At 45.1% G+C, this 26087-nt stretch overlaps 1 protein-coding gene across 2 annotated transcripts in view; it reads right to left on the bottom strand.

Moving 5' to 3' along the window:
• MED17 (mediator complex subunit 17) overlaps positions 1-23571 on the bottom strand; it is a 95626-nt gene extending 72055 nt beyond the window's left edge. The window contains exons 1-3 of one of the 2 annotated variants that reach the window (XM_029602331.1): positions 23143-23571; positions 20930-21096; positions 48-267 (exon numbers count right to left, since the gene is read on the bottom strand). In XM_029602331.1, the coding sequence (XP_029458191.1) occupies positions 48-267; positions 20930-21096; positions 23143-23377 (622 nt within the window). In that variant the 5' untranslated portion in view covers positions 23378-23571. The remainder of the gene's footprint in view (positions 1-47; positions 268-20929; positions 21097-23142) is intronic. The other variant, XM_029602330.1, reaches the window with a different exon arrangement.
• Positions 23572-26087: the final 2516 nt, after the last annotated feature.

Genomic DNA, 26087 nt, shown 5'->3' with positions numbered 1-26087 from the left:
GAAATCAGCAAATAAGTGTTTAATCCACTCCTGGAGAGACAACCTACCTGCACTCCTATAGCTCAGATCTCCCAGGATCTTATCTCCTACTTTTCTCAGCTTCCAGTGCTGTCTCAGTCTCAAGAGTTCAGAGTTGAAGTCTCTCTGCCGCTTATTTTCTTGGTTCTCAGCCACAGACTTGGAGAGTCTTTCTGCGCCCTTCAAAAGGATCTCTGCAGCGCCTGCCAGGGACTTCTTCTTAGAAACCAGCTGTAAAATCTTAGGATTCTAGGAGAGAAGACAGCTTAACTTTCAGCACTAATGGAAAGTAGTTTACCCGCATCAGAATACAAAAATAAAGAAAAAATATATATTTTCTGTTTTTGGTTTGAACCAGAAGTTGCTTACAATGGTTGCAGGGTTGTAACTCTTATCATACTGTTTTTTTTAGGCTAACCCCATCACTCTGAACTGACAAGTGCAGGTATTTAGATGTGAGGATCAATTTCCACTTCAAAAATATAGTGTGAACAGAACTCGATGTAATCACAAGATGCCAAGAGGCTTTTTTTTAATCACTAAAGCTTCCCCTGCAGCACAAAGCTGGAGGAAGCCTTTAGGAGACGAATACAGGTTTACTGTGTGGAGAAAGACAAAGTAGCACCACGTCTTACAAAAACCCGGCAGCCTAGAGCTCCCCTTTTAAAAGGGACACAAACTAAAAATGTTATGCTAATCACATCTCCTCAGTGAGCAGCCTGTCCGTTTCTAGCATTCTCTGGGAAGTTACTAGTTGGCTGCTTCATGGGAGTTTGAGCTGGGGAAGGAGAGGGATCTAGGTATTCTGGCTTATTTATTTGGAAAACATATACCACATAACCAGTAAAAAAAAAACACAAAAAAACCCCAAACTGTTTACAAGTAAACATCCATAATCATAAAACAGAGTTGCTTACCTGTAACCAGTGTTCTCCAAGGATAGCAAGTTGCCAGTCCTTACACATGGGAAACATCATCGGAAGGAACCCAGCATGGAAAATTGTCAGTTTCTAGAACTCTGATTGAGCCTCATTTGATCCAGCATGCAATATACCATGTGTCCACGTGGGGTCCCCCCAGTCATATATCATAGAATTTAGAAGAATAATAAAACAAAATAAAGAAAAAAAAATCCACGTTGGAAACCCAACTCCACAGGGTGGCGTGAGGAGAACATCTGTTACAGGTAAGCAACTCTGCTTCCTCCGAAAACAAACCTGATGGCATTCCTCACACACGGGTGAATCTCTAGCTACAGGTTGCCCCCAACATAAAAGGGGACCAACAAAAAACACAAACAAGTGCCAATAGACACAACAATAACCAGTTGTGTCAGTAATGGGGGAGAGAGGGGGGGCTGCCTGAACAAAAACAACGGGCACATAGGCGGGAACAGAGTTGAGTTCTACACTTCAAACAAATTCTAAAGGACAGATTGGCCAAACCTACTGTCACATCAGTCGTCCTACCAAACAATAATGCAAGGTAAATGTTTGGAGAGAACTCCACGTCGCACCTCTGCAAATATCCTCCATGGGAACTGCTTGCAAGCGGGCCACCATCTCTGCCTCGCCTCGAACAGAGTGAGTCTCGACTCTGCCCCCAAGATGCAGGCCCACCTGGGCATAACAAAAGGAAAAGCAGTCTGACAGTCAATTAGAAAGCATCTACTTGGCAATGGCAATCTCCAACTTATTGCTATCAAAAGAAACAAAAAGTTGGGTGGACTGTCTATGGGGTTCCGTCCACTTCAGACAGAAGGCTAAGGCTTTTTTGCAGTCCAAACTGTGCAGGGCGTGTTTGCCTCGGTGCGAATGGAGCCTAGGAAAGAATGTTGGGAGGACAATTTACTGGTTAATATGGAAGTCCAACACCACCTTAGTCAGGAACCTAGGGTGCATACATAAGACCACCCTGTCATGAAAAACACAGTGTAAGGTAGATAAGTCACTAAGGCCTGGAGCTTGCTGACCCTACGGACTGAAGTGATGCTACCAAAAATATGATTTTCCAGGTCAGGTACTTCAGGTCACAGAAGCTCAAAGGGAGCTTTCATCAGCTGTGCTAACAGCACTGTTCCTGCTGCAGAGATCTTCGATGCAGTTCCAAAAACATCACAGGTTGAACAGACCCCATGTTCTCCACACTCCAGCCCCTTATGCACCAGCAACTGGATGATGTCTTGCTGCTGCTGAGGCAGTTGCTCAATAACATGCTGCCCCTGCTTCAGCATGTACTGGCTCATGTAGAGCTGATAGGCCGCTATCTCAGCAATAAGCATAGCACTCTGGAACACCTTCATCTCAAGAGCATCGACTGCTCTCTTATACTTCCCCGGGGGTGTCGAAGTATGGTCCAAGAGTGCTTGGCCTTCTTGAAAGCATATTCGATGACCACCGAATTGGTAGTGCAGCTGACACTTGTCGAATTTGAGAGCCTTTTGGACAAGATAAATCATGTCTGCCTTCCTGTTAACAGGCGACACTGAGGGAGTGTTCACACATTCTCATCATTAACGCCACAAGATCTCATGCCTAGTATCCTATTCAGTCATCAACTGAAATGGGATGGCCTCTGCCATCTCCTGAACAAAACCTGTGAAGGAGAGGTATGCAGATGAAGACTTATTTCGATCGTCTGGAGATGGTTTTGAGGGGAGAACACCTGAAGCCTCACTGGAAGCCACAGAGGAATCATCCCCCCAGGTGTCATAGGTGCCCTCGTCTCCGCTGTCATCAACTGATGACAGGTCCCTAGGTGCTCAGCGGTGTAGGCACCAGTTCAACTAGCCATTTTGGTCTGGGCCCCAGTGCTACCTCCAGTATCTGGCGGTGGTGGGGCTTTCTCCTTAGAGGAACCGGGGATGACAATTAGATCGGCTGGTGGTGGTGCCAGTGCCCTATAGGGCATTGATGCCGCCCAGGGAATTAACACCAGGGTAGGGGGGGTGGTCTGTAACACACCAATAAGCGTGTGCAGGAATTCAAGTAGCAGTTTGAGGAACGACGGTGCTGGTGGTGTTCCGATGCAGAGGCTGTGCATTGCCCTCTCCACAGCCAGCTGCATGCATCTCTCCAATTCCTCTTTGAAAATCACCAATGCCAGGACAGGCTGGGACCTGGGGGTGTAGCCAGATCCTCTTCAGAACAGAGAGGATTGGTGGCGGGCATCAGGACTGGTGGAAACCATGGAGAACCCCTGGCTTCGAGGGAAGATTGGCTCTCCTCGCCATGGGTTCGCTTCGGGGGGGCATTACAGCAGAAGCTGTTGCAATCCAGTGCCCAGCACAGTACATCAATGAGGACCAATGCTGATGCTTCTTCTGCTTCCTTCGATGCTACGATCCCTGGTGCCAAGGTCGAGGACAATGAATCAGACATCCTCGACCTGGAGGAGCTTGACGTTGGCCGGTCTCCGGCATCTTTGTCAGCCAACAACTTTGACAGCTCGGTGCCCATCAGTGCAGCTTAAAGGTCCCTCGATGCCAATGTATCAGTCTTCTCCAGCCCAAAGAAGCACTTAATCTTGTCAAGCCAGAGCTTACATCCCTTTAAGGTCATCTTTGCATACTTGCTTCAACCCTGGTCATCGTGTGATGCTCCAAGGCAAAGGACACATCTATCATGGGGATCTACGATATACATGGTCCATCACATAAAACCAGAAGTGAACATATCGTCATGAAACAAAAGGCATGCAAGGCCAAAATTGATGGTGGCGACTGTTGATGGCTGGCAGGCACAGAGCGCACCATTGCCCTGGGGGGGGGGGAAATAGACGATAAAAATAAACTTACCCTAAAACATGAAGAATCTTATCTAGGATGCTAACGGGAGAACTGGTGGGACCCACATCAACTGCATGAGGAATACTCAAAAGAAGAAACACAAAACAGCACTTGAAAAAGGCACATAAAACCCGTGCAAAAAATGAGGTTCTCCCAACAATGAGAAGCAAGGCTCACAGAAAAGAAGACACTGAGGGGGGCACCCATGTGGATGCGCGGACTATTGCATACATGAGCATGCTTAATGAGGTTCAGTCAAAGTTCTAGAAACACTGACACAGGTTTTCCATTTCAGGCTCCATCCAATGTCATTCATGTGTGAGGACTGCCATCCAGCTTGTCCTTGGAGAAATATAATTTACAATTGAACATTATTCATAAAACAAATACAATCAGCGCATACAATGAAAAACAATGGTGCTACCCGCATCCTTTTAAGAGTCTAGTGCTTACAGGGGTAGGGCTGTCAACTAGACAATATAAAAATTAAAAGTCTTGCTTTCTATTATAATTCATTGAAATTACAGTTTTTCACTGTCTTATTGGACACAAAATTAACACTGAAAGAGTGATGAGGTTCTAACATGACAGGAGTCATCAGTTTTCCAGAATCCTGGAATCTCATAGTGCATGGCAGATTGCACTACAGTGCTTAAGATTTGGAGATGGTATACATGAACGTCAAAGGGGAGGAGGGTGCTAGTGATGCTAATTGTTTTGGTGTAACAACCAATACTTAAAAGGCTGAAATCAAGAAAAAGAATGAGCTACCTGGTAAGAAAAGAAAAGGTCTGCAAAACTGAGAAACACTTTATTTTATTACATTCCACTTTTACTGCTTCAAACCAAATTCCATATCCTCATTTCATCATGGGGAGTGAATGGCAACTCAGCAGACTCCCCAAGCCTTCCTCCAAGGGAATTCGTTACCAGCAGTGAACTGGGGGACAGCAGGAGCTCTTTCGGCAATGGAATCTAGCGATATATTAGGACAGCTGAAATATATCCTTTGACATGATTGCCCAATAAAGAACTACTTTTATGAAAGAAGCAAGAATAGAGATATAGATATGAATTTCTCAAAATCTTTTCACTAGGGTGGAAAAAAATCAATGTATATTTGCTGTAAAAGTCAGTTTACAGCAAATCCACTAATAGAACCCTGAAGGTATCTGCTCTGGCATTATGAGTAAAACTGCCATCACCTCTAGTGAAACAAGTTCAGTTTTTAAAAAATGAACCCTTTTGCTAGAAACTATTACCCATGCTACTCTGTATTAAATCTTCCAATGTACTCCAATTAAAGAACAGACATTTTGTCTGTGTCTTGACTAGACTGTAAGCTCCACAGAGCTAGGACAGTCACGTATCTCTCTACAGTGTGGTGTACATCTCGACATTCCAGCCAAGTCATCGGTTATTTACGACATGCCTTTCCAACAGGAGAGTTCAACGCTTGTTACAGGAAAAATTTCAAAATAATTTCAGATACATTGTGTCCCTATGACATACAACAAATATTGTGAATATTTTAGGAACATTTTACAGAAAGCATAAACAAATATTATTGAATATGACAAATATCGCTACAACAGCCAGGGAAACATGCAAATGTAATGACTTAGTACAACAGGTTGAATATCAGAGTGTGTGGAGGAGAGCTATAAGAGTGCTTAAAGCACAGTGAGATGTGGGGGTACCTACAGAGTTTTAATGGGGCTCCATGTTATTGGTTTGGGCCAAAAGCTGCTTTGAAGAGCCATGTTTTAACTAGTATTTTGAAGGATGGGAGGTCCGGGGTAAGTCTAATGCAGGGAGGTAGGTGTTCCACATGGTTAGGGGAGATCCTGTAAAGGTCCTCTTTCTGGGACTGGTGATGAGCATTGTTTTAGGGGAGGGAATTACTAGGCAGAAATGAAAAGAATTGGGGTGACCAAGATGGCCGCCGGCTAAACTAATCGCTAGGAAACTGTGTTTTTTCCTTTTTTTCTAAACATGCTGCATGCTAAAAGGAAAGCAAAATTAAGGGAAACTTTGACTTAGTCTCCTCTACCTGGTCAGTGATAATTGCGAATTGAGCCGTTCTTCGCGTCCCCCCTGCAAACGGCACTGGAAGACAGAGCTGCTCTGGATCTCGGTGAGGAGCGAACACCAAATGCACATGCCAATGAAATATCGGTAAGCCCTGGTGCACCGATGACACCCCGTTTGCAGCACTCAATACAAATATTAGTGAGCAAATTTCTTTTGGGGCAGAACAGACCCAAGAGCAGGCTTTGGAAGTCCCGAGAAGGGACGCCATTTCGGCTGCCTTTGGAGAGTCCTCGCATGCGGGATTCCACAGGCCCCTTGGACGTTCTGGATATGCATACAGCTGCAACAAGCAACGGGAACCTTACAGAAAGAGGAGTTCGGGATTCCAAGGTATGCTCGTTATTACAATCCTCTCTGATTAAACCGACAATAACTCTAGATACCATATGGAATGCCTTGATATCGCTGGAGAAAGCTATTTCCTCCTTAACAGCTGTTTTGATAGAAACTAATACCAAGGCACAGACAATGGAATCTGAAATTTCTTCTCTAGATGTAAAATTAAGAGATCTGGATATGCGACTGACGTCTGCTGAAGCAGTTCAAAACAAATTGGTTCATTCAGATATTATTTATACCAAGAAGGTGGAAAATTTGGAAAACTCTGAGAGTTTTGAATTTCCCATCTCTCAAATTGATTCCCCCAAAGGAAATATTCAGAAATGACTTAACCCAGATTCCCAAGTTCATCTGAAGCTGTTCCTGTAATAACAAAAATTTTTTTTATCTACCTTCATCTACTGGAGTGACTTCTGAAGATGTGCCACAAGATACCTCTTTAAATTTATCAGACATTTTGGAACTCTCTCAAGAAACTAATATTAATACAAGGAAAACATTACTGGTAACTTTTGCTTTCCCATCGGAGAGAAATTCAGTCTTGAGATTTTTTTTCCTGAAATAGATTATAGCTGTTCCACCGACAAAAAGTCTGGATTTTTCTGAAGTCACAAGAGCTACTCAAGAACGGCGAAGAAAATTTCTCTGAGATTAGAAGTGGTATCATGCGGTGCGAGTTTCAGTCTAAAATATCCCTGTAAATGTTTGATCAAATTTCAGAACTCTAAATACTTGTTTTTCGAGCCGTCTCAGTTACTCCTAAATTCTTTTCTGTGGAGGCCTCAGCAGTTATTTATAATTAATGGAGGGGGTAGTTTAGTAATGGATTTCTTTTTTTTTTTTTTTTTATTTCCTCTTAATTGCTCTGTAACTCCCTTGGTCTCCCCTATTATTTCTTTTTGTTACGAGATACATATCGAGAAACATTTTTACAAGTAAGTTGTAACTATTCCTGATATAGTATCAATAGCTGGAACAAAGTTAAATCTTGTTTATTTTGAAAATTCAAGAAAAAAGAAAGAATTAGTAGGTGCTAGAAACAAAATAAAAACAAGGGTGAAAATTTTCTAGACACCAGGTATTTTGGGAGCCTAAGGATGGCCCAGGCCCAAAGAGTAGTCACTGCCTGGAGCTGCTCCCTGCCCCATAGAGGAGATGCAGGAAAGAGGAAGTGGAGAAAATGTAAAAAAAAAAATAAAAAAAAATAGAGAAGCTAAAAATGCAAACCAAAAAAAAATTAAAATGTTAGGTAATGTCACAGTGCCACTCCCTAGCACCCCATGAACACTCAAGAGGGTCCTGCCAAGCGCTGCCCGGGTCAACTGCACCTGTGCCCTTACACTGGCAACCTCCCATCCACCAGCTGGGTCCTGCTTACCTCTGGGCAAGTCCCCTCCACACAAGCAAACTATCCTCTAGTAGTTTCTAGGGACACTGGCACCCCACACAACCAAAAGGTCACACAGTTCCTAGAAATATGCCTACAGACCAAACACAAAAGCACTGAGAACATTAAACAACCCAGGACAGGCAGAGCTAACAACTATCGAGTTTAACAAAAAAAAAGCGGGAACAGTTAACAGAAAAAGATTTAATGTGCAACCAGCAATAAGTAAAATAAGGATTAAACAATAAAAGTTAGCTAAACATCTTATCAGTGCCTGGGGAGTTCCATAAAATGTGCTGTCCATCGGAGTTGGAGCTGGGTGTAGATAGCACAGAAATAGCTGAGACTAGAAAATTCTAGAACCATCACAGATCATTCTCTATCTGAAGGTCAAACAGGGCACAAAGTATTAGGGATAGGCATTTGGGAGAAATGAAATAGAAAATAAGATGAAATTTCCTATTTCGTTTTGTTCTCAAAAGCACAACAAGTAAATATTCGCCAAAATTTTGTTTTTCACATTTCGTTTTGAAAACAAAATAAATGGATCCGTCGGGCCTAGGCCCAAAGCTGTGGCCTCACCTAGGGAATAGGCATTAGCCCAAAGCAGGAGCTTTGGCCTATGACTAAGTGCGACACCCACACGCTGGGACCTTGCCTAGGCATAGGCTGCAGCACAATGCAGAAGTCACAGCCTAGGCCTGAGCACAGTGCCGGGGTCACAGCCAAGACCAGAAAAATTAAACAAACTTACCTGCTCTGTCAGGAATCCAGCACTGCGGTTCAGGCCCAGGCACGACAGACTGGGTCCTGATGCCGGGGCCTCAGCCCACACAGAGGCCCGAGGCCCAGCCTGGAGGCTGGGTCCCAATGCCTGGGCCAAGGCCCAATCCCAGGCCTAGACCAGATGCCGGGGCCTCAGCACAGGGTCAAGATTAGGCCTGGCACCCAGGTTTTGGAGGTCTTTTTTTCGGTTTCCTATTGACAAAATGATGCCATCTACTTGGGTGGCGCCAAGTTTAATTAACTCCAGCGCATCCACCCGAGCAGAGGGTGCCATTTTGATGTATGGCAGCTGAAGCCTGGTCCTGACATCTAGGCCCAGGATGAAGCCTTGGCCTTGTGGAGGCCCAGGATGAAGCCTTGGCCTTGTGGAGGCCCAGGCCACAGCAATCTTGGCCTAGGCCAGTGATGGCTAACCTATGACACGCGTGTCAGAGGTGACATGCCAAGACTTTGCTGACACGCACAGCGTTTCGTGGACTATTGGGAATTTTTTTTTTTAATCGGCTGTGCCGAGCCTTTTTTTTTTTTTTTTTAATCGGCTGCGCCGACCCTTTAAAACTAGTTTTTTAGTATCCCCCCACCCGCCGGACCCCTCCACCCCCCCAGTGCCCCCGGGCGCAGCGACAGGCAGATAGGCAGGGCTGCGACCCGAAGAAAAAGATCACGTTTAAACGCACTGATGCGCCTCCTCTTTCCTGCCTGTGCGGCCCCGGAAGTAAACGTTGCCGGAGCCACGTGGGCTGGAAGGAGGTGAAGCATCGGCGCGTGCAGAAGAGGAGCAGCGCTTGCGTTTACGGGCAGCCGCGAATCCCAAGTCGCAGCGGCCCGAGAAAAGGAAGAGGCCTGGTAGCAGGGCTGCCGCAGAGCCCATCCTGTGACGACCCACGAAGAGGAGGCCCAGAAGTGAGAGAGAGGCTGAGGGTCTGTAGAGGGTATGTGTGTGTGCGTATGAGATGAGTTGAGAGATTGTGTGTGAGAGTGAGGACCTGAATGTTTGCAGAGACGGCATGTTCTTGAGCAAGACAGCATGTGTAACTAAATCTAAACTAAATTACTTGTAACTATCTTTAGCTATTTATTTACCTGTCCTTTCTCCTCCCTCTTCGCCCAGTTATAGCCACCCTTGTTACATGTAACTGCTTTTCCGCACCATAGTTCTAGTTTAAGTTTTTTTATTATGCACGCCTGTTTTATGTGAACCAGCATGATGTGACAGCTGTCTCGAATGCCGGTATATAAAAAACCTAAATAAATAAAATAAAAATAAATGTGGGAGTGAGAGCCTGTGCTTGAGCAAGACAGCATGTGGGAGTGAGAGAGAGCCTGTGTGTGTGAGAGTCAGACAGCATGTGCAAGAGAGAGACTGTGTGCATGAATGATTGTATGAGAGACAGCATGTGACAGTGAGAGCCTGTGTGTGTGTTAGAGAGAAATGCATGTGAGAATGAGAACCTGTGTGTTTGAGGGAAGAAGATGGAGAGAAAAGAAACAGAAAAAAAGACAATATAAAAGGATTGGCAAAAAAATAAGAAAGGGAAGGTGGGAAAAAAAAGCCTGTGACCAACCAATTAGAAAATGAAGATCAGACAGCAAAGGTAAAAAACAAAAATAATTACTTTTTAGTGATTGGCACGTGTAATTTTTGGGAATGTGCAAGAATAGCACTTTCTCTATGTGGATCTCACAATGTATGAGATCAGCATGGAGGAACTGGAAGCCCACGGGGCCTGCACAGAGGAGGCAGCAGGATGGGCTTCAGTGTCAGTAGCAGCAGTTGGCATCTCCCCAATAGCCATGTGGCAGCAGTGACAGTGGCAGCAGAGGAATGAGAGAGGTTCTGAGGTTGCTGGCAAAAGAAAGAGAGGGGGGTCTGCCTTTAGTGTGTGCATGTGTATGAATGGGACTCTGCATGGGGGTGTATGTGTGTGAATGAATTGGTGCCTGCCTGGAGGATGGAGCGGAGAGCATGAGTGTGTATGAGAAAATCCAGGGGAGTAAGAGTTTGGGGGGGGGGGGGGGGGGGGGGGGTGGAGGGGGAGAGAGTGTTTTAATTGAAGATTTAGCCAATGAAATTCAGCAACAAAAAAAAGTCACTAAGCAGGTAAGGTAAAGAATTATTTGTTTTTGCTTTATTAATAAATACAGAACATATATTAAAATTATAACTTTTTGTTATTAATATTAGAGCTACAAATATCACAAAATTATGGATTTTTCTAGAAGTGACACACCACCCGAGTTATGCTCGGTTTTTTTATGAATTTTGACACACTGAGCGCAAAAGGTTGGCCATCACTGGCCTAGGCTGTACGCAAGGCCCAGGCATTGGATTCCACCCTCCCCCCTGGGTAAGTGGGGGCTGTGAAGGATCCTGGCTCCAGCATTTTTTCAGATGGGAGGCCCATTTTCTTTTCTTTTTTTGTTGATTTTAGGGGAGAGGGGAGTTTAAATGTTTATTTTTGTTCTGAATCAGGTAAACATCCGTGCTTTTTCCTATTCAGGCAGCTAATCTTTCTCTCCAATCAGTCCTCAAGACAAAGATTCTTTAAGTTTGAAATTATTTATTGTACAGGTAAATTCTATTTACAATTGTTGCATTTCAAACGCGAGCTCCTAGGGAAAGATCTTTGGTAACTGGAGGCGAGGCAGGAGAAGGGGGAAGGGAGTCTCTTGTGTTGCAAGAGTTGGTTTATCGTAGAGGTAGGACGCTTGAGGAATATGAGGCTGATTTAGCTTCAGACGAAGGCAGTAAGAGAGAAGGTAAAAAACCCGATCGTTTTAGGGAGTATTACAGAGCGCTGCTAGCTCAGAAGCAGGCGTGGAGCAAGGCAAGACTGAACTCTCGAGATCTGCTAAAGAACGCCTCCACAAGCTGGGGGCAGGGGGCAAGGTCCAATGGCAGCGAGCCTAAGAACCATGTAACACAGGGGGAGCATGAAGGGCAGTCCCTTGAGCCTATAAGGCACCTAGGAAGACTCAAGTTAGATTGAGGGGCATTCAAGCTCTTCCGATAGTGAGAGAAAATGGAGGGGGGAGGGAGCCTCTCTTAAGGGCAAAGGCTCCTCTTAAAGGCAAAGGCTCACAGACTTTTATCATGGGTTACAAAAAGTGTTTCAGTATTAAGAATCCTCAGCAGGAAGGACTGCACTAAACATAGTTAAACTACAATATATACAGATACAAACATGTACCCACTGCTGGGGACAGAACAATTTTGTTTTGTTTTTTTTAATGAAATAAACAAACAAAATGAAGTTCATGGGAAACCATCCCGCCCCCCCCCAAAAAAAAAACGAAAAATTAAAAATTGTGTTCTTCTTCCCACCCATACAAAATACTAGCATTAGCTCTCCGACCACTGGCCTTCTGTCTAGTAATATCTTTATGGCCAATGACACTGTAGGATGATTTAGTTTTACAGTTTCCTCACACAGTTCAAACCACATACTGAATCAAAACAATATCCCAAGCTTCGGTTTAAACTACTGTACAGAGGTCAAACACCACCTGTGGGCCAGCACAGAGGAAATAAGCTGTCGCTGGGGAAAAACAGTGACAGGTCAAAACAACAACTGACCACAGAAACCAAGGAAAGAAAACAAAAAAAAATGATAAAACAAAGCAAGCAAAATGCAAAACACAGAAAAGAGCAAAAATGGAAAAGAAATCCAAACTAAAGATAAAACAAGAAAAAGCGGTCCCGTTCACCTTTCCTCTCGTTAGAGAGGTCTCTCCTGGTAAAAGTCCTCCGGGTGAGTGCGCCGCCCTGCCCCGAATTTATTCACCAGTCCTGTCTCCGCTCAATGACGTCACAGGGGGGGCGTGGCCAACAGCGCCGAGGCAGATGAATCAAGCTCCCAGCTGAAAAAAGGAGCAGCTCTCAGCGGTCCCGTTCACCTTTCCTCTCGTTAGAGAGGTCTCTCCTGGTAAAAGTCCTCTGGGAGCTTGATTCATCTGCCTCGGCGCTGTTGGCCATGCCCCCCCTGTGACGTCACTGAGCGGAGACAGGACTGGTGAATAAATTCGGGGCAGGGCGGCGCACTCACCCGGAGGACTTTTACCAGGAGAGACCTCTCTAACGAGAGGAAAGGTGAACGGGACCGCTGAGAGCTGCTCCTTTTTTCAGCTGGGAGCTTGATTCATCTGCCTCGGCGCTGTTGGCCACGCCCCCCCTGTGACGTCATTGAGCGGAGACAGGACTGGTGAATAAATTCGGGGCAGGGCGGCGCGCAGCCAAAGCCGCACGCCAAAGGGGCGCGCCCCTTCTAAAAAATTTTCTGCTAGTTCATATCTTGTTCCTGTATGGGGAGAAAACGAAAATCTAAGATGTGGACATCTTCTCCAGCACCGCTTGAAGCCAGAGGACCAATGGACTCCCATATTATCAGAAGGGTAAGTCAATCTGCCCGTGGTTCGATTCCTGATATTTCCTTTTCATCAGGAACCTCTCAGAGCCCTAGCCAATTGCAGCCACCTCAGCAAAATTTTGAAGAGCCAGACCTCTCCCATCAAAATTTACCTCAAATGGAAGGAATACCAAATATGGACTCTCCTGTTCCCCCTATTATTGGGGGTACAGAGGAGGTGGGGACAATAGGAGATCCAGGATCACAGGTAGTGATCACGGAACACGTTGATCCCCAAAATGTTACTTTGGGAGATGTTTGGCGAGCTATCAATGAGTTGCAGAAAACTATGACTATGTCAATTGCTCAAAATAATAAAACCTGTAATGAGATTAAAGATTCTGTAGGAAAACATAATGATCGATTAGCTAAATTGGAGGAAGCTAGTAAGAATATGACAACACAATTAAACTCTTTACAAGGGGTTAATAATTAATTCATTAAGGACAGTTTGTTAACCCAGAGGCAGATAGAAAATCTGGAAAATACAATCAGGATGAAAAATTTACGTTTTTTAAATTTTCCAGTAACCAGACTTATATCAGCCCAAGAATTATTAAAAAAATATTTTGTAGAGATTTTGGCAATCAATAATATTGATGAAAAAAATCTCAAAATTATACTATATTTCTAATACGAGTTTGAGGTTACAGGAGGGTGAGGAGGGTATGGCCAAGTCCAACAGGACTCCCCTAATTTAACAGCGTTCTTAGAATCATCAATTGATGATATACCCAAAAGAGCAACTTTATTTGTCACTTTTTGTAGGGAAAGTGATAAAAATTTAATCTTACAGAAATACTTTAAAAATAAGGATTATGTGTTTTGTGGCCAGAAAATTCAGGTCTTTCCAGACGTTTCACGTAGTACACAATTAAGAAGGAAGCAATTCCTAATGTTAAAACAAAGGGTTTTGGCATTGGGGGCAACCTTTTTCCTAAAATTTCCGTGCAAATGTTTAATTGTACTACAAAGAAACAAATTTATTTTCCAGGATCCAACTCATTTAGAAACTTTCCTACAAGATAAAGGTTGAGGTAGATAAAGCTGCAAATAAATGATGTTTATCTCTAATGTTGCAAAATTGATTGCATATTTTCCTAAAATGTATCGAATTGATCCTCCCATAATGTGGACTAGGATTTTTGATGTATTTGTTTTCCTAAATATGATTGCTTTATGTTTTATTCATACATGAAAAATGTTTTCTCTTTGATTTTTTACAATTGTAATTTGTTTAAAATCTCAATAAAGTATAAATAATAAAAAAAAAAAAAAAAACCCAAGAAAAAGAACAAAAGCAAAGAAAACAATTTACAAGGAAAAATAGCTTGGTGCCCTTGCTTTTAAAAATTATTAGTTGGTGCCCAATAAAGGAAAATTGGTTCTTAAGTTAATTTTCGTTCATGTAGTACCACATATCAATCCAGACTCCTGGGTTTTGCCTTCCTTCCAGCAGATGGAGACAGAAGTTTTGCGGACTCTGCTACTTAACCTGGTGTGCCACCTGCAGCACTTCAGTATTACTAAGTACCCAAGCTAAGACAGTAAACATCTTTTAATAAACTAACGAAGTAATATCCCCCAAATGAACAGAGGAAAGAGGAAAACTTATAAGGGATAACTCTATCCAGTTTTGGAACTTTAATTGTAAGGACTAACAAGAAACCTGTGCCATTCTTCAGCATCATTACAACAACAGACCAAGCGGACTCTCCAAACCTCCTCTCCCCCAATGGGTGGGACTCTGACTGATCTGTGGCACTATAGGAACGAAAATTAGCAAGTAAGAACCAATTTTCCTTTCCCTGTACGTACCTAGATCAGTCCAGACTCCTGGGATATACTCTAGCTTCCCTAACCGGGGTGGGATTGTGAAAGTCCCACTCAAAGTACACTTTCACCAAAACTGCCGACCTCTAGTCCAACCAACAGTGTCTGACAAAGGTATGCAAAGACTTCCAAGTAGCCGCCCTGCAAATCTCTTATGGCAAAACTAGCTGACATTCTGCCCAGGAGGCCGCCTGGGACTGGGAACCCTTAACCCCTCTGGGATAGGATGACAGTGACAGATGTATGCGAAACCAATGGCCTCCTTTAACCAATGCGCAATTGGAAAAGCGGGAAGCTCCACTGACTGACTTAAGTGAAACGCCAAAACTACCATCGGCAGAAAGGATGGAACAATCTGCAAAGAAACCCCAAAATCCGAAATCCGCAAAATAGGCTCCCTACATGACAGGAGGGCTTGAAGTTCTGATACCCTTCTAGCTGAACAAATCACCACTGTAAAACCCACCTTCAAAGTGAGATCTTTTATGGGTGCCCTTGAGGACCATGCCCTTCAGGACCAAATTAAGGCTCCACGAAGGGTATCCCTTACAAACAGGGGGCGCAAATGCTTCACCCCTTGGAGGATGCATACCACATCTGCACGCGCAGCTAGGGTCGTGCCATGAAACTTGCCTAGCAAACAGCCCAGGGCTGACACCTGCACACTCAGGGAGCTAAAGGACAAACCTTTTGCCAGGCCTCTCTGCAAAAAAGCCAGCATCTGCGCCACAGACGCTCGCAGAGGATCAACCCCTTGCTCCGTACACTAAGACTCAACGATCCTCCAAACCCGGACATACGCCAAGGATGTAAAAGTCTTTCGAGCCTGCAACAGAGTAGAAATAACATCCTCAGGATATCTTTTCTTCCTTAATTGTCTCCTTTCAAACGCCAAGCCGCTAAACAAAAGCGAGCCACTTGATCTGAAAATATGGGGCCCTGAAATACAGCTTTGGCAGATGTCCCAGTCTTAATGGACCGTTCACTGCAGATTGATAAATCTGCAAACCAAGGTCTCTGTGGCCACGAGAATCATCTTTCCTGGATGGATCTCTATTCTCCTCACAATCAAGCCCACCAGAGGTCATGGCGGAAACACATAGATCAGGATGTCACGCAGCCAAGGAAGAACCAGGGCATTGACCCCTTCCGCTCCACGCTCTCTTCTACAACTGAAGTGTAGTGCCTTGGTATTCCACTGAGTTGCCATTAGATCCATATGAGGGATGCCCCATCTGCAAGTAACTAGGTGCATTTCTTCCTCTGATAGTTCCCATTCTCTGGGATCCAATTGTTGCCGGCTGAGAAAAATCTGCTTGCACATTGTCGGACCCCACTATGTGAAAAACCACTATCAAAGCCAGGTGCTTCTCCACCCAGCACATCAGCATCTTTGCTTCCTGAGCCACCGCTCAACTCTTAGTACCACCCTGGTGGTTGAAGTAGACCACCATTGTCACACTGTCTGAAAGGAACCTGACAGGACGTCTGCGCAAAAGAGGTAGAAACTCCTGCAGGGCTAACCGCAACGCTTTTGTCTCTAAGTGACTGATGAACCAGGATGCTTCCTCTGATGACCATAGGCCTTGCACCGACTGGGACTGACACACGGTTCCTCAACCGGAGAAACTGGCAGTTGTAGTCACCACCATCCACTGTGGCACCTCTAGGTCCACACCACGGCACAAATTGTGCCGACCAAGCCACCACAAAAGACTGGACCTGGCTGACTAAGCGGCAGGGGAAGATGAAACTTCTCTGACATTGGATCCCACCAGGGATAGTAATGCTTTCTGTAGAAGTCTCATATGAGCAAAGGCCCACGGGACCAGCTCCAAGGTAGATGCCATGGAGCCGAGGACCTGCAAGTAATCCCAGACCCTAGGCACTCGGGCCTCCAATAGGTTCAGAACTTGAGCCTGCAACTTGATAATATGCTCCTCCATGAGAACACTTTTGCCACTTGGGTATCGAAGCGCGTGCGCCCAAGAACTCCAGGATCTGCAAAGGAGAGAGATGGCTCTTGGACAGATTCAGTATCCAGCCCAAGAATCTCAAGCGGTGCAACACCACTTCCACCACCTGTCTGCAAAGGTCCTCTGACTTTGCTTGGGTGAGCTACTTGTCCAGATATGGGTGAACCTCCTTTCTGAGGGCTGCTGCTACCACCAGCAGCACTTTGGCGAAGGCCAGTCCGAACGGGAGGGCACAAAATTGAAAACGCCTCCCGAAGATCATAAACCGGAGATATTTTTGATGATTCGGATGCATCCCTCTGTTTAGGTATGCTTCCGTCAGATCCAAGCCAAGAACTCTCCACTTCGTACCACTGCTATGACAGACTGCAGAGTCTCCATCCAAAAATGGGGAACTCTGAGAACTATGTTCACCTTTTTCAAGTCCAGAATGGGATGAAGTGTTCCTTCCTTTTTTGGGACCACAAAATAAATGGGATAACGTCCCGTCCCTTGCTCCTCCTGGGCGATGGGAACAATGGCTCTCCGCATTCGCAGTCTTCGGATGGTCTACTATACGGCCAGCTTCTTTTTCGCAAAGGCACAAGGAGATACCATGAACAGGCTTCTTAGTGGTCAAGCAAATTCTAAAGCATAGCCTAGTCCTATCACACTTAGAATCCACTGGTCCGACATGATCTTGGCCCACTCCTCGTAAAATTGAGTCAAACGCTCCCCAATGACTGGGACTGAGGCTTGGGATGGCCTTGCCTCATTGTGGGGGCTTGGCTCCTCCACTACCTTGGCCAAAGCCTTCTCTATTTGCCCTACGACCACGAAATGACTAGTTCCAGGACTACAACCTCCCCGAGGCCTACCTTTGGCCAGCGCTCGGAGCTCTGCCTTGATGAAAACACCTTTGCCCCTGAAATCAAGAGCATACAGGAAAAAATACTTTGGACTTGTCCTCCAGTAGCGTGTGTACTTTATTATCTCCCAGATGCTTTATCAGTTGCTCCAAGTCTTCTCCAAAAAGAAGCTTGCCCTTAAAAGGCAAAGCTCCAGCCGAGCTGTAAGACCGCAAGAGACGCCAGAAGGAAAGCTGCCGAAATTTTTCCTCTATTTGCTAATTCTTCTAAATAACAATGCCACATACGAAACGAAAGGGCCGACTTAAGAGGTGAGAATGTTGGCTCACCATTAGAAGACCTGCGGTAGCCACAGATCTCCGGATTCTTCGCGGGTGCACCACTGACAATCCCAGAAAGCTTGGTCGCTGGGGGAACGGCCTTGGAGCATGAGCCGTCCCTTGACCCTGGATACGACCTTAAGCCCCAGATCACCGCGGAAACCCACTCACCCAGGAAACATCGCAATACTCAGCCCGGCCTCGGTGGAGGCAGGAGCGGCCATGGTAATGGCCTGGGACGAAACTTCTGAAGTCAACCGGGTAGGAGCCATGAGTGCCAGCGAGGTACAGCTGCTGGGGGAAGTAAGCCCAGGACAAGGAGAAATGGAGAGTCCTGCAATGGCTTCTTCGCCATTTGCACCAGAGATCTGTCCTACCATCGACTTCAGGGATTGCGGTGAGTGGGGAAACTGTGGAATATGAGGGGATGAAACAGCTGAGAATGCTCTCTGTTTCTCCATTAACTGCTAGACCTGATGCAATGTCCTTGGATGGGATTTGGACAATACTCAATGCTATTGAGAGTTTCATTAAAATATTATGTTGCAACAGTGGAGATTAAAAAATCAAGCAATTAAAAATAATAATATCAACTTTTATGAATAAAATAGAAGAAATGGATAAACTAATGACTTTATTGAAAACAATCAAGTTAAATTGATAGAATCTGAATCCATTACTACTAAAAGGTTGGAATCAATAGAAAACGCTTTAAGAGCCCATAATCTCCAGATCTTGAACTTTCCTGTGGTGAGATTGATTTCTCCATTGGAACTGTTTAGATCATACATGATGCAAGTTCTCAAGATTCCGGAGTCTGCCTTGCCAGTTGTTGTAAAAGCTTTTTACCTTCTGCAAAATGTACAAAATGAAGAACAAGACCACCCTTTGGAAGTGACGAATATATTAGAAATGTCATCAGAATTGCAGGTTAACCTGAGAAGATCTATGTTAAAGTCGTTTGTTTTTCTTTCTGAAAGAAGCCATGTAATGCGTCTGTTCTTTAGGAACAGGCAATCATCTTTTTATGGTAAACCTATATGGATATTTCCTGATGTTATTAAACCTACCCAGGCACGCAGAAAGGAATTTCTCAGGCTGTGACCTGAGGTTTTGAAATTGGGAGCTCACTTTGTCTTAAAGTACCCTTGCAAGACATGCATTACATATTTGAATGTAAATTACGTTTTTCTTGATCCTGAGCAATTGAGAACATTCTTAGCAGGACGGTCCCCTACTATAACTTCCACCTACCCGGTGTGAAATAGTATAAGAAGTGGTAGCAACTCGGCGTGTTCACTGCTTATAAATGTTAATATAAATATATACTGAATGATATGCTTTCTGTCCCTAATTACTACTATTTTTCTTATAATATAAATATCATACTATATGGAATGAATAATATTTACTTTATTGTGTAGTTTTTCCTTTTTTGACATTGATTTTTCTGTATAGGAATGTTATTCCTGGTAAATTTCAAAACTTGAAAATAAAGAATTTAAAAAAAAAAAAAAAAAAAGGCAAAGCTCCAAGCTGAGCCTTTGACAAAACGTCCGCCGACCAGTTTCGTAACCAAAGAAGCCTCCTGGCCGAGACCACAAACATCATTGCCCTGGAAGAAGTGCGAATGAGCTCATACAATACATCGGCCCCATAAGGAACTGCAGCCTCCAAGTGCTCTGCCCAGTTATAATCTGGGGCTGATATAGCTTTGTTATTTTGTAACTGCTGCACCCATCTCAGCCCAGCCGTAGCATAAAACTGCTGCACACGGCAGCATGGATGCCAAGAGCAGACACCTCAAAAATCTTAAGGTGCACCTCGAGCTTGCTGTCCTGCAAATCCTTCAAAGCTGCTGCGCCAGGCACTGGATGGTGGTCCTTTTCGTAACTGCCGAGACGGAGGCATCCACCTCTGGAACCCTTAACAGCTGCAGAGTATCTTCGGGCAAAGGATAGAGCTTATCCATGGCTCTGCTAACCTTAAGGCCAGTCTCCGGAGTATCCCTCTCCCTGACCACCAACTGTTTGACCGACTTATGAAAAGGGAAGAAAGGAGAAGAACCAGGAAAATCCTCCTCCAGAAGATCTGGATCCTCCTGGGCTTCATCTGGGCTGGAATCCACTGGAGAGAGCATTGGCGGGAGATCCCCTCCCCCTGCCATTCTTTCTGAAGCAGCCGCAAAGGTTTTCAAAATGGCCACCATTTTTGCACTTAGTGGGAACCGACCGTTGGCCTCCCCCATCACAACCACCGACCTACCAGGCCCATGCTGTCTTGAAAACGCCGCTGTAGACCCTCCCCCAGATGTACCCTTCCCGCCGGAGAGGCATCGGGAACATCGGCCAGCCCTAGACAGACACAAGCTGTGCTCCCCACACTTGGTACATGGACACCTGTGCGGCATGGCTTGGCCAACCCCGAACGTGCGACACACGCCCGGAGAGAAGGCACGGGGAGAGCCACAAAACGGTAACTCCCTGAACAGCTTACCTTCCTCTGCACTGCCAACAGGGAGAGAGTAAGAAAAAAAAATAAGAAACCACCCCCCCTTTTTTTTTTTTTTTTAACTTTTGACAGAGACCAAAAAGTTAACTTCCCTGCCTGAAGGGTGGCAAAGGCTTCCTGCAATTCTCCTGTAGGCGAGGGAACTGGACCACCAGCTTTCACCTCTGGCATGAATCAGCAAGCAATCTAGGGTCCCCCAACCCCTGCTCGTCCAGCCCTACAACTAGGATGGATGGTCCCACCAAGACCTGCCAACCTCCTGGGAGAAGATTCTCCTTCACTTATTCCTCCATCTATCCTCTTATTATTATTTCTGTTTTTTTCCCCTCAGGTACAGAACTGCAGGTTTTGCACCTCCTCCATCTGCTGGAGACAGAGAAATACTGAGGGGCTGCAGGTGGCAAACCAGGTTAAGCAGCAGTGTCTGCAAAACTTTCTCTGTCTCCGTCTGCTGGAAGGGAGGTGAAACCCAGGAGTCTGGACTGATCTGGATACGTACATGGAAATATTTTTCCACCCGTGAAAGTGAAGCTATAAAATGGGGCAAATGCCAGGATAAAATAGATATATATTTCATGAAAATGAATCCCTAAGTAAAAACAAACTATAGTTCTAGTCCTTCACCTGTTTTGGTGGCAGTGGCTCTTGTGATACAGGGTCCAAGGTCATGTATCTTTTATCCTTGACAATGGTGAGGACGTCGTATAGCACGCACATCTCAGTCAAGGCGCTTCTTACATTGTTCCGCACAGAGTCCCAAGGCCAAAGAGACGGCTGAAACTTTACTGAAGCTGAAGAACAAAAAAAAAGGTGGACTTTTAGCATAAAGCCATGCTGCAGTGCTTCTGGAAGGTTCAACATTCAGCTGCTATAGGCATCATTTGTGTGCCTTTCACAAAAATCCATTTACAGTATACGACTTCAGCTGTTTTGACCTTTGACAAACTGATGGCAAATAAGCTAAATCAGAACCCCAGATCAATTCATAACAACCAATTATTCTTTCTGCCAGAATAAACTGACTGCTCTGTCTACAATGTGCTATTAAGTGATGATATTAATTTATAAACTAAACTTTGTTACAATAAACTTGCTGAAAAGATGCAGTTCAACACAATGTGCCGTTTATATCTTTATACTGTCTCTCAAAAAGGTACTTGGAGAAGTTCATTTCTAATCAATAAGTTTTATTGATTTCCAGTCTTCTGGCAGAACTGTAATTTAAGGAATATTCCCTCAATGACATTTAATGGGGAAAAGGTGACCCAGTGGTTAGAGTAATGGAGACCAAGGTTCAAATCCTGCTTCTCTCCCCCACTGCCCCAGGGTACCCATTTAGGAATGTAAATTCTTTGGCAGAGGAACTCATTGTACCTCAGGAAATTAGTGATTCAGCACCTTGGTTTTGGGCACTATATAAATGTGGATATGAATCTATTTACTATGGTATATGCCAATAATACAGAGAACTACAAAAACTACAATAAAAAATCTGCCACCGAGAGCAGCACTAGCGCATGACAATTCTAAAAATAACAAGTAGGGAAGGCATGCAAATGCATAGCTTTGGGAATGCTTTCCAATACAGATCTGTAGAATTGATGTACGGGATGTTTGGAGACAATGTGTGGGTGTATGAGGGGAGAAGTGTGTGTGTGTAGGATGGATATGCGTCATTAGGGGTGTGTGTGGGGGTACTCTGCAGCATGGTTGTGTGTGGGGGTTTTTTTTTGGAGGGGTGCAATATGGTTGTGTATGTAGGTAGGGATGTTGTTGGGGAAAGTGTGCATGGGTATATGAATGTGTGTGACAGGGTAAACTAAGAAGCTGCATCATTTATTTTCTCTCTCTCCCTATAAGGGGGATATAGGTATGGATATACTGGGAGCCTGTGATATATATAGGTAGGGTTGAGGAGTGTTTAGATAAGTATTTTAAAAGCACCATTTTTGTGCTAACCTTTGCCAGGGACTTCAGTTATTTTCCCTGCGTCTGTTCTCTTTCTGCTTGTGTTGATCTGTAATCTATCTTATTCTATATGATGACCAAAACTAATAGGTATGAGTTTAACTACCTCTCTAAATATAGATTATTATAGTTATGGTCCTGATGACCTGGAGTCAACAGACCTTTTGAATAACATGATCATTTAATTGATCAGTCACAAGCTGGAGACAAAAGTGCATGAATGCTGAAAAATAATTATAAAGCTTACCACAACACCATATTAAAAAGCACAGGTCTTAAAAGTGCACAGATTATTAATAAACTCTTGAGTGCAGTGAGTCTAACTCATAGGCCTCAAAGTGCAAGATTAAAATCATGTTCAGCACGCACGTGAATAGAACTGGCAAGTGGTTGATGACAGAAGGAATAAGCATGGACAAAAAGTGAAACAAGATATGGGGTTTAAAAAAAGGAATAAAATGCAGATCTGGAGCAGGGCATACTACATTATCAAACTGTACAAGTTACTGGAAAGTATATTGTTTCAACTGGTTTTTCTTTGATTTTCTTGCACATGCCCGTGTATCTGGTTCAGATTTAAGGTAATAAGTGTGACTGTGGAAAAAAGGAGACAGAGCACAAGAGCATCTAGGACAAGATAGAGAGGGATGTAAAGCCAGAGGTGTCTAGTGAAGAAGTTTCTCGAGGGAGGCTTTAAGCCAGTCAAGGGGATTGACAACCATCCTAATGCACTGTGACACTTGCAGAGCTGATTTCAAATCCCACAAGGCACAGAACACCGGGCTCAAAGGCCGGGAAAGGCTCCCAAGTCTCGCTACAGAAGCGGGATCCCTGGAAAGGATAGCGAGCAGGGTGCGGCGAGCGCTCACCTTCTTCAGCCGCCGCCTCCTCTTCAGCCCAGTCCTGCTCCCTGGCGATGGTCACGGCACCCTCGTCCTCGGAGCCCGAGCCTTGACTGAAGTCGATGCGCTGTGCCAGGCGCGCCAGGTTTTGGGACATGGAGAGCGGCTGCTGGTAGGTCTCGGCGCCATCGAGCCCCACCTCCTGCACCTGCTTCTCGGAGGCCGACTCGATGCTGATCTGCACTGCCGGGCCGCCCGACATCTTCCCGCTCGGAAGAGCGAGCGGCGGCGCTCACCACGACCCAGAGGAATCCCGCCTCACACCAATCCCACACTGAATCCCACAACACGCAGCTTTACAATCCCGGCGGCAAAACATTCGGAGACAGGCCTCCCATCTACGCATGCGTAGAAAAGTTCGCCTACGGCGACCGTGAAGGTACAATGTTTTTCACAGCACCGTTACCGAAGCGCCGCCGATAACTTATGACATCAGAGACAGCACTCCAACCCTATGCTGATCTTTTTTAGGAACTTTCAGATTTAGGTTTGTTTGGGGGTGTTTTCCCCCCATAGCGTTCAGCCATTTTTTCTCCTTTCTAAACAAAATGCAACATATTTTAATTCAGTGGCAGATTTAGGGAAGTTTTAAACAGGAACTGCAAAAATGAAAGTGCACCTGTGTTAGCATCTGTAACCTATCATTAAAATCAGCCTTTATGACTGAAGACGAGGGCGGCCAATATAATACCAATTTTTTTTAAACAAAAAAGGGTCGCGGAAGCTATAACCCACTAAGGCGATGGCAGTGCTAGACCAAATAGTTGAAACAAATCATAAGAAAAGAACTATTGGACATTTTAGACAGACATGAAATAATGGAGAAGAGTCAACATGGATTTAGGAAAGGGAATTATTTGAAGGTGTAAATAAATATACGTAGGTAAAGGCAAGCCAGTTGGATAGTGTTTCTTGATTTTCAGAAGGCATTTGAAATTAAAAAGTCACAGGATAGGAGCTGATGTTCTGTTGTGGGTTGAGAACTGGTTTCAGATCGATCCAGTAAAGTGCGGCCGCGTTTACCCCGCTCCTAACTCGCATTCTACTCACTTTCCAGCCGCATTAGCCCTTCCTGCGATACACTATCCCCTTTAACCTACTCCTACCGCGTCCTAAAATCCCCGGGCAACCCCTTCCGCACGTGGCATGTATATTGCATGCAAACGATTGAATTAGCTATTCCCTACCATCCAATAACGCACGCCCTGACTATCGCTATTTTACCCTGCCGTTTTGCCGCGCTTTTAACCTGCTAACTTACCGCCTACCCCTACCCCTGCGTTACAGGCAGGGGTAAGGGTAGGCGGCAAACTTTCCCACAGCCCCCGCTCTCCTGCCCTGGCCGCGTCCATGGGTGCTGGTCTCCGGGGCAGCCCCAGTCCTCTCCCCTCCTCCCGAAGCAACAAAAGCAAAAAAAATCTGATAGCCGTCTCCTCCGGAAGGCTGCAAAAAAAAGTAAGTCGCTTCACACTGCCAGTCCTCTCTCCCGGAGCAAGGCTGCTTTTCGCTCCTTGCCTCGGGAGGAGGGGAGAGGGACTGGCCATCCCGAGCGTAGGATTGCCCGTCCTCTCTCCCCTCGCAAGGCTGCTTTCGCGCCTTGCTTCGGGAGGAGGAGAGAGGGCTGACAATCACCTGCCCGCCGGCTACCGCCTCGATGAACTCGCTCCCGCCTCGAATGCGTGCCCGCCAGCTCCCACCAGTAAGTTAACTTTTTTTACACTTTTGTTTTAATTTTCGCCTGCGCCTTGCTTCGGGAGGGGGGGGGAACCATCCACTTCCTGGTACCTGTCATTTCAAATGTCAGATGAAATGACATTTGAAATGACAGGTACCAGCGCACCCAGGATACTGTATAGGCGCTGTATTAAGCAGTAAAATGGGTTGCACGGGCCTAACGCTTCGCAGACGCGGCTTGCATTTGCAAGCAATTTAAATAGAGTATCGAGCGGTATGTGAGCAGGACTGTGCGTGCGGGGAACGAGGGTGCGCCCGGCCCTGCCGCACTCTTTCTAACGCAGCCTTGCTGTATCGACTTGATGGTCAGTTTTTCCAATGGAGAGAGGTGAATAGTGTATTGCCTCAATGAGCTGTAGTGGGGCTGGTGCTGTTTAATATTAATGATCTGGAAAAAAAAGGAGCAATGACTGAGGAAATCAGATTTGCAGATAACACGATGTTATTGAGAGGAATTAAGGAACCTTACCAGACTAGGGAATAGAGCCTCTAAATGGCAGATGACATTTAATATGGACAAATCCAAAGTGAGCCCCTACCATGTCCATATCCTGCCACAAGGCTTTTCTAATCTGTTCCCATGGCGTTTTTAGATATCCACGATAAACCTGCATGCGATATATTTGCATATACTCAATCTCCAATGTATGCAAATCTCTCTCAAGCAGGTGTGTGGAGGGTCACAAGCTTGGGAACCCCTGCCCTCCCATCTAACCAACCTCTAAAACCTTTGCCAATCCCTGCAGGCTGTGGCACTCAAAAGGCACTAAAAAAAAAAAAAATTACCTCTGTCCATGGTTATTTCCCCAACTAGTATCCCCACTAAAAAGAGTTCCCTCCTAGAATTTGCTTGTTCCACCTCTAAGTTTCTCTGTCATCCCCCTCAGGACCTTCTCATCAATTTTAACCCCATCTCTGGATGTCCCTAATGTTTGCTCCCACAGCAGTATCCTGTAAGGTTTTTGTGGCAGCACCAAACATGGTATGTGGTATACCAGGCAAGTTCCTCATAACCCTGCATATAAGCCAGATGGGAGTGGAGGGCCTCTGTGCAAGTGGTAACAAATTAAGTGGTTCCTTGAACCTAAATTAGTTTAGCTCCAGCTCTGGCAGTTTCCTTCCTTAATCCAGAAAGATGCAGAGATTGGACATTGCACTGTATTGAGCCCTTCCTCCTA

This window comes from Rhinatrema bivittatum, chromosome 5, assembly GCF_901001135.1.
Source record: "Rhinatrema bivittatum chromosome 5, aRhiBiv1.1, whole genome shotgun sequence".
Taxonomy (NCBI): Eukaryota; Metazoa; Chordata; class Amphibia; order Gymnophiona; family Rhinatrematidae; genus Rhinatrema; species Rhinatrema bivittatum.
Note: the sequence above shows the minus strand (reverse complement) of the source record. Positions and strands in the feature narration are given on the sequence as shown.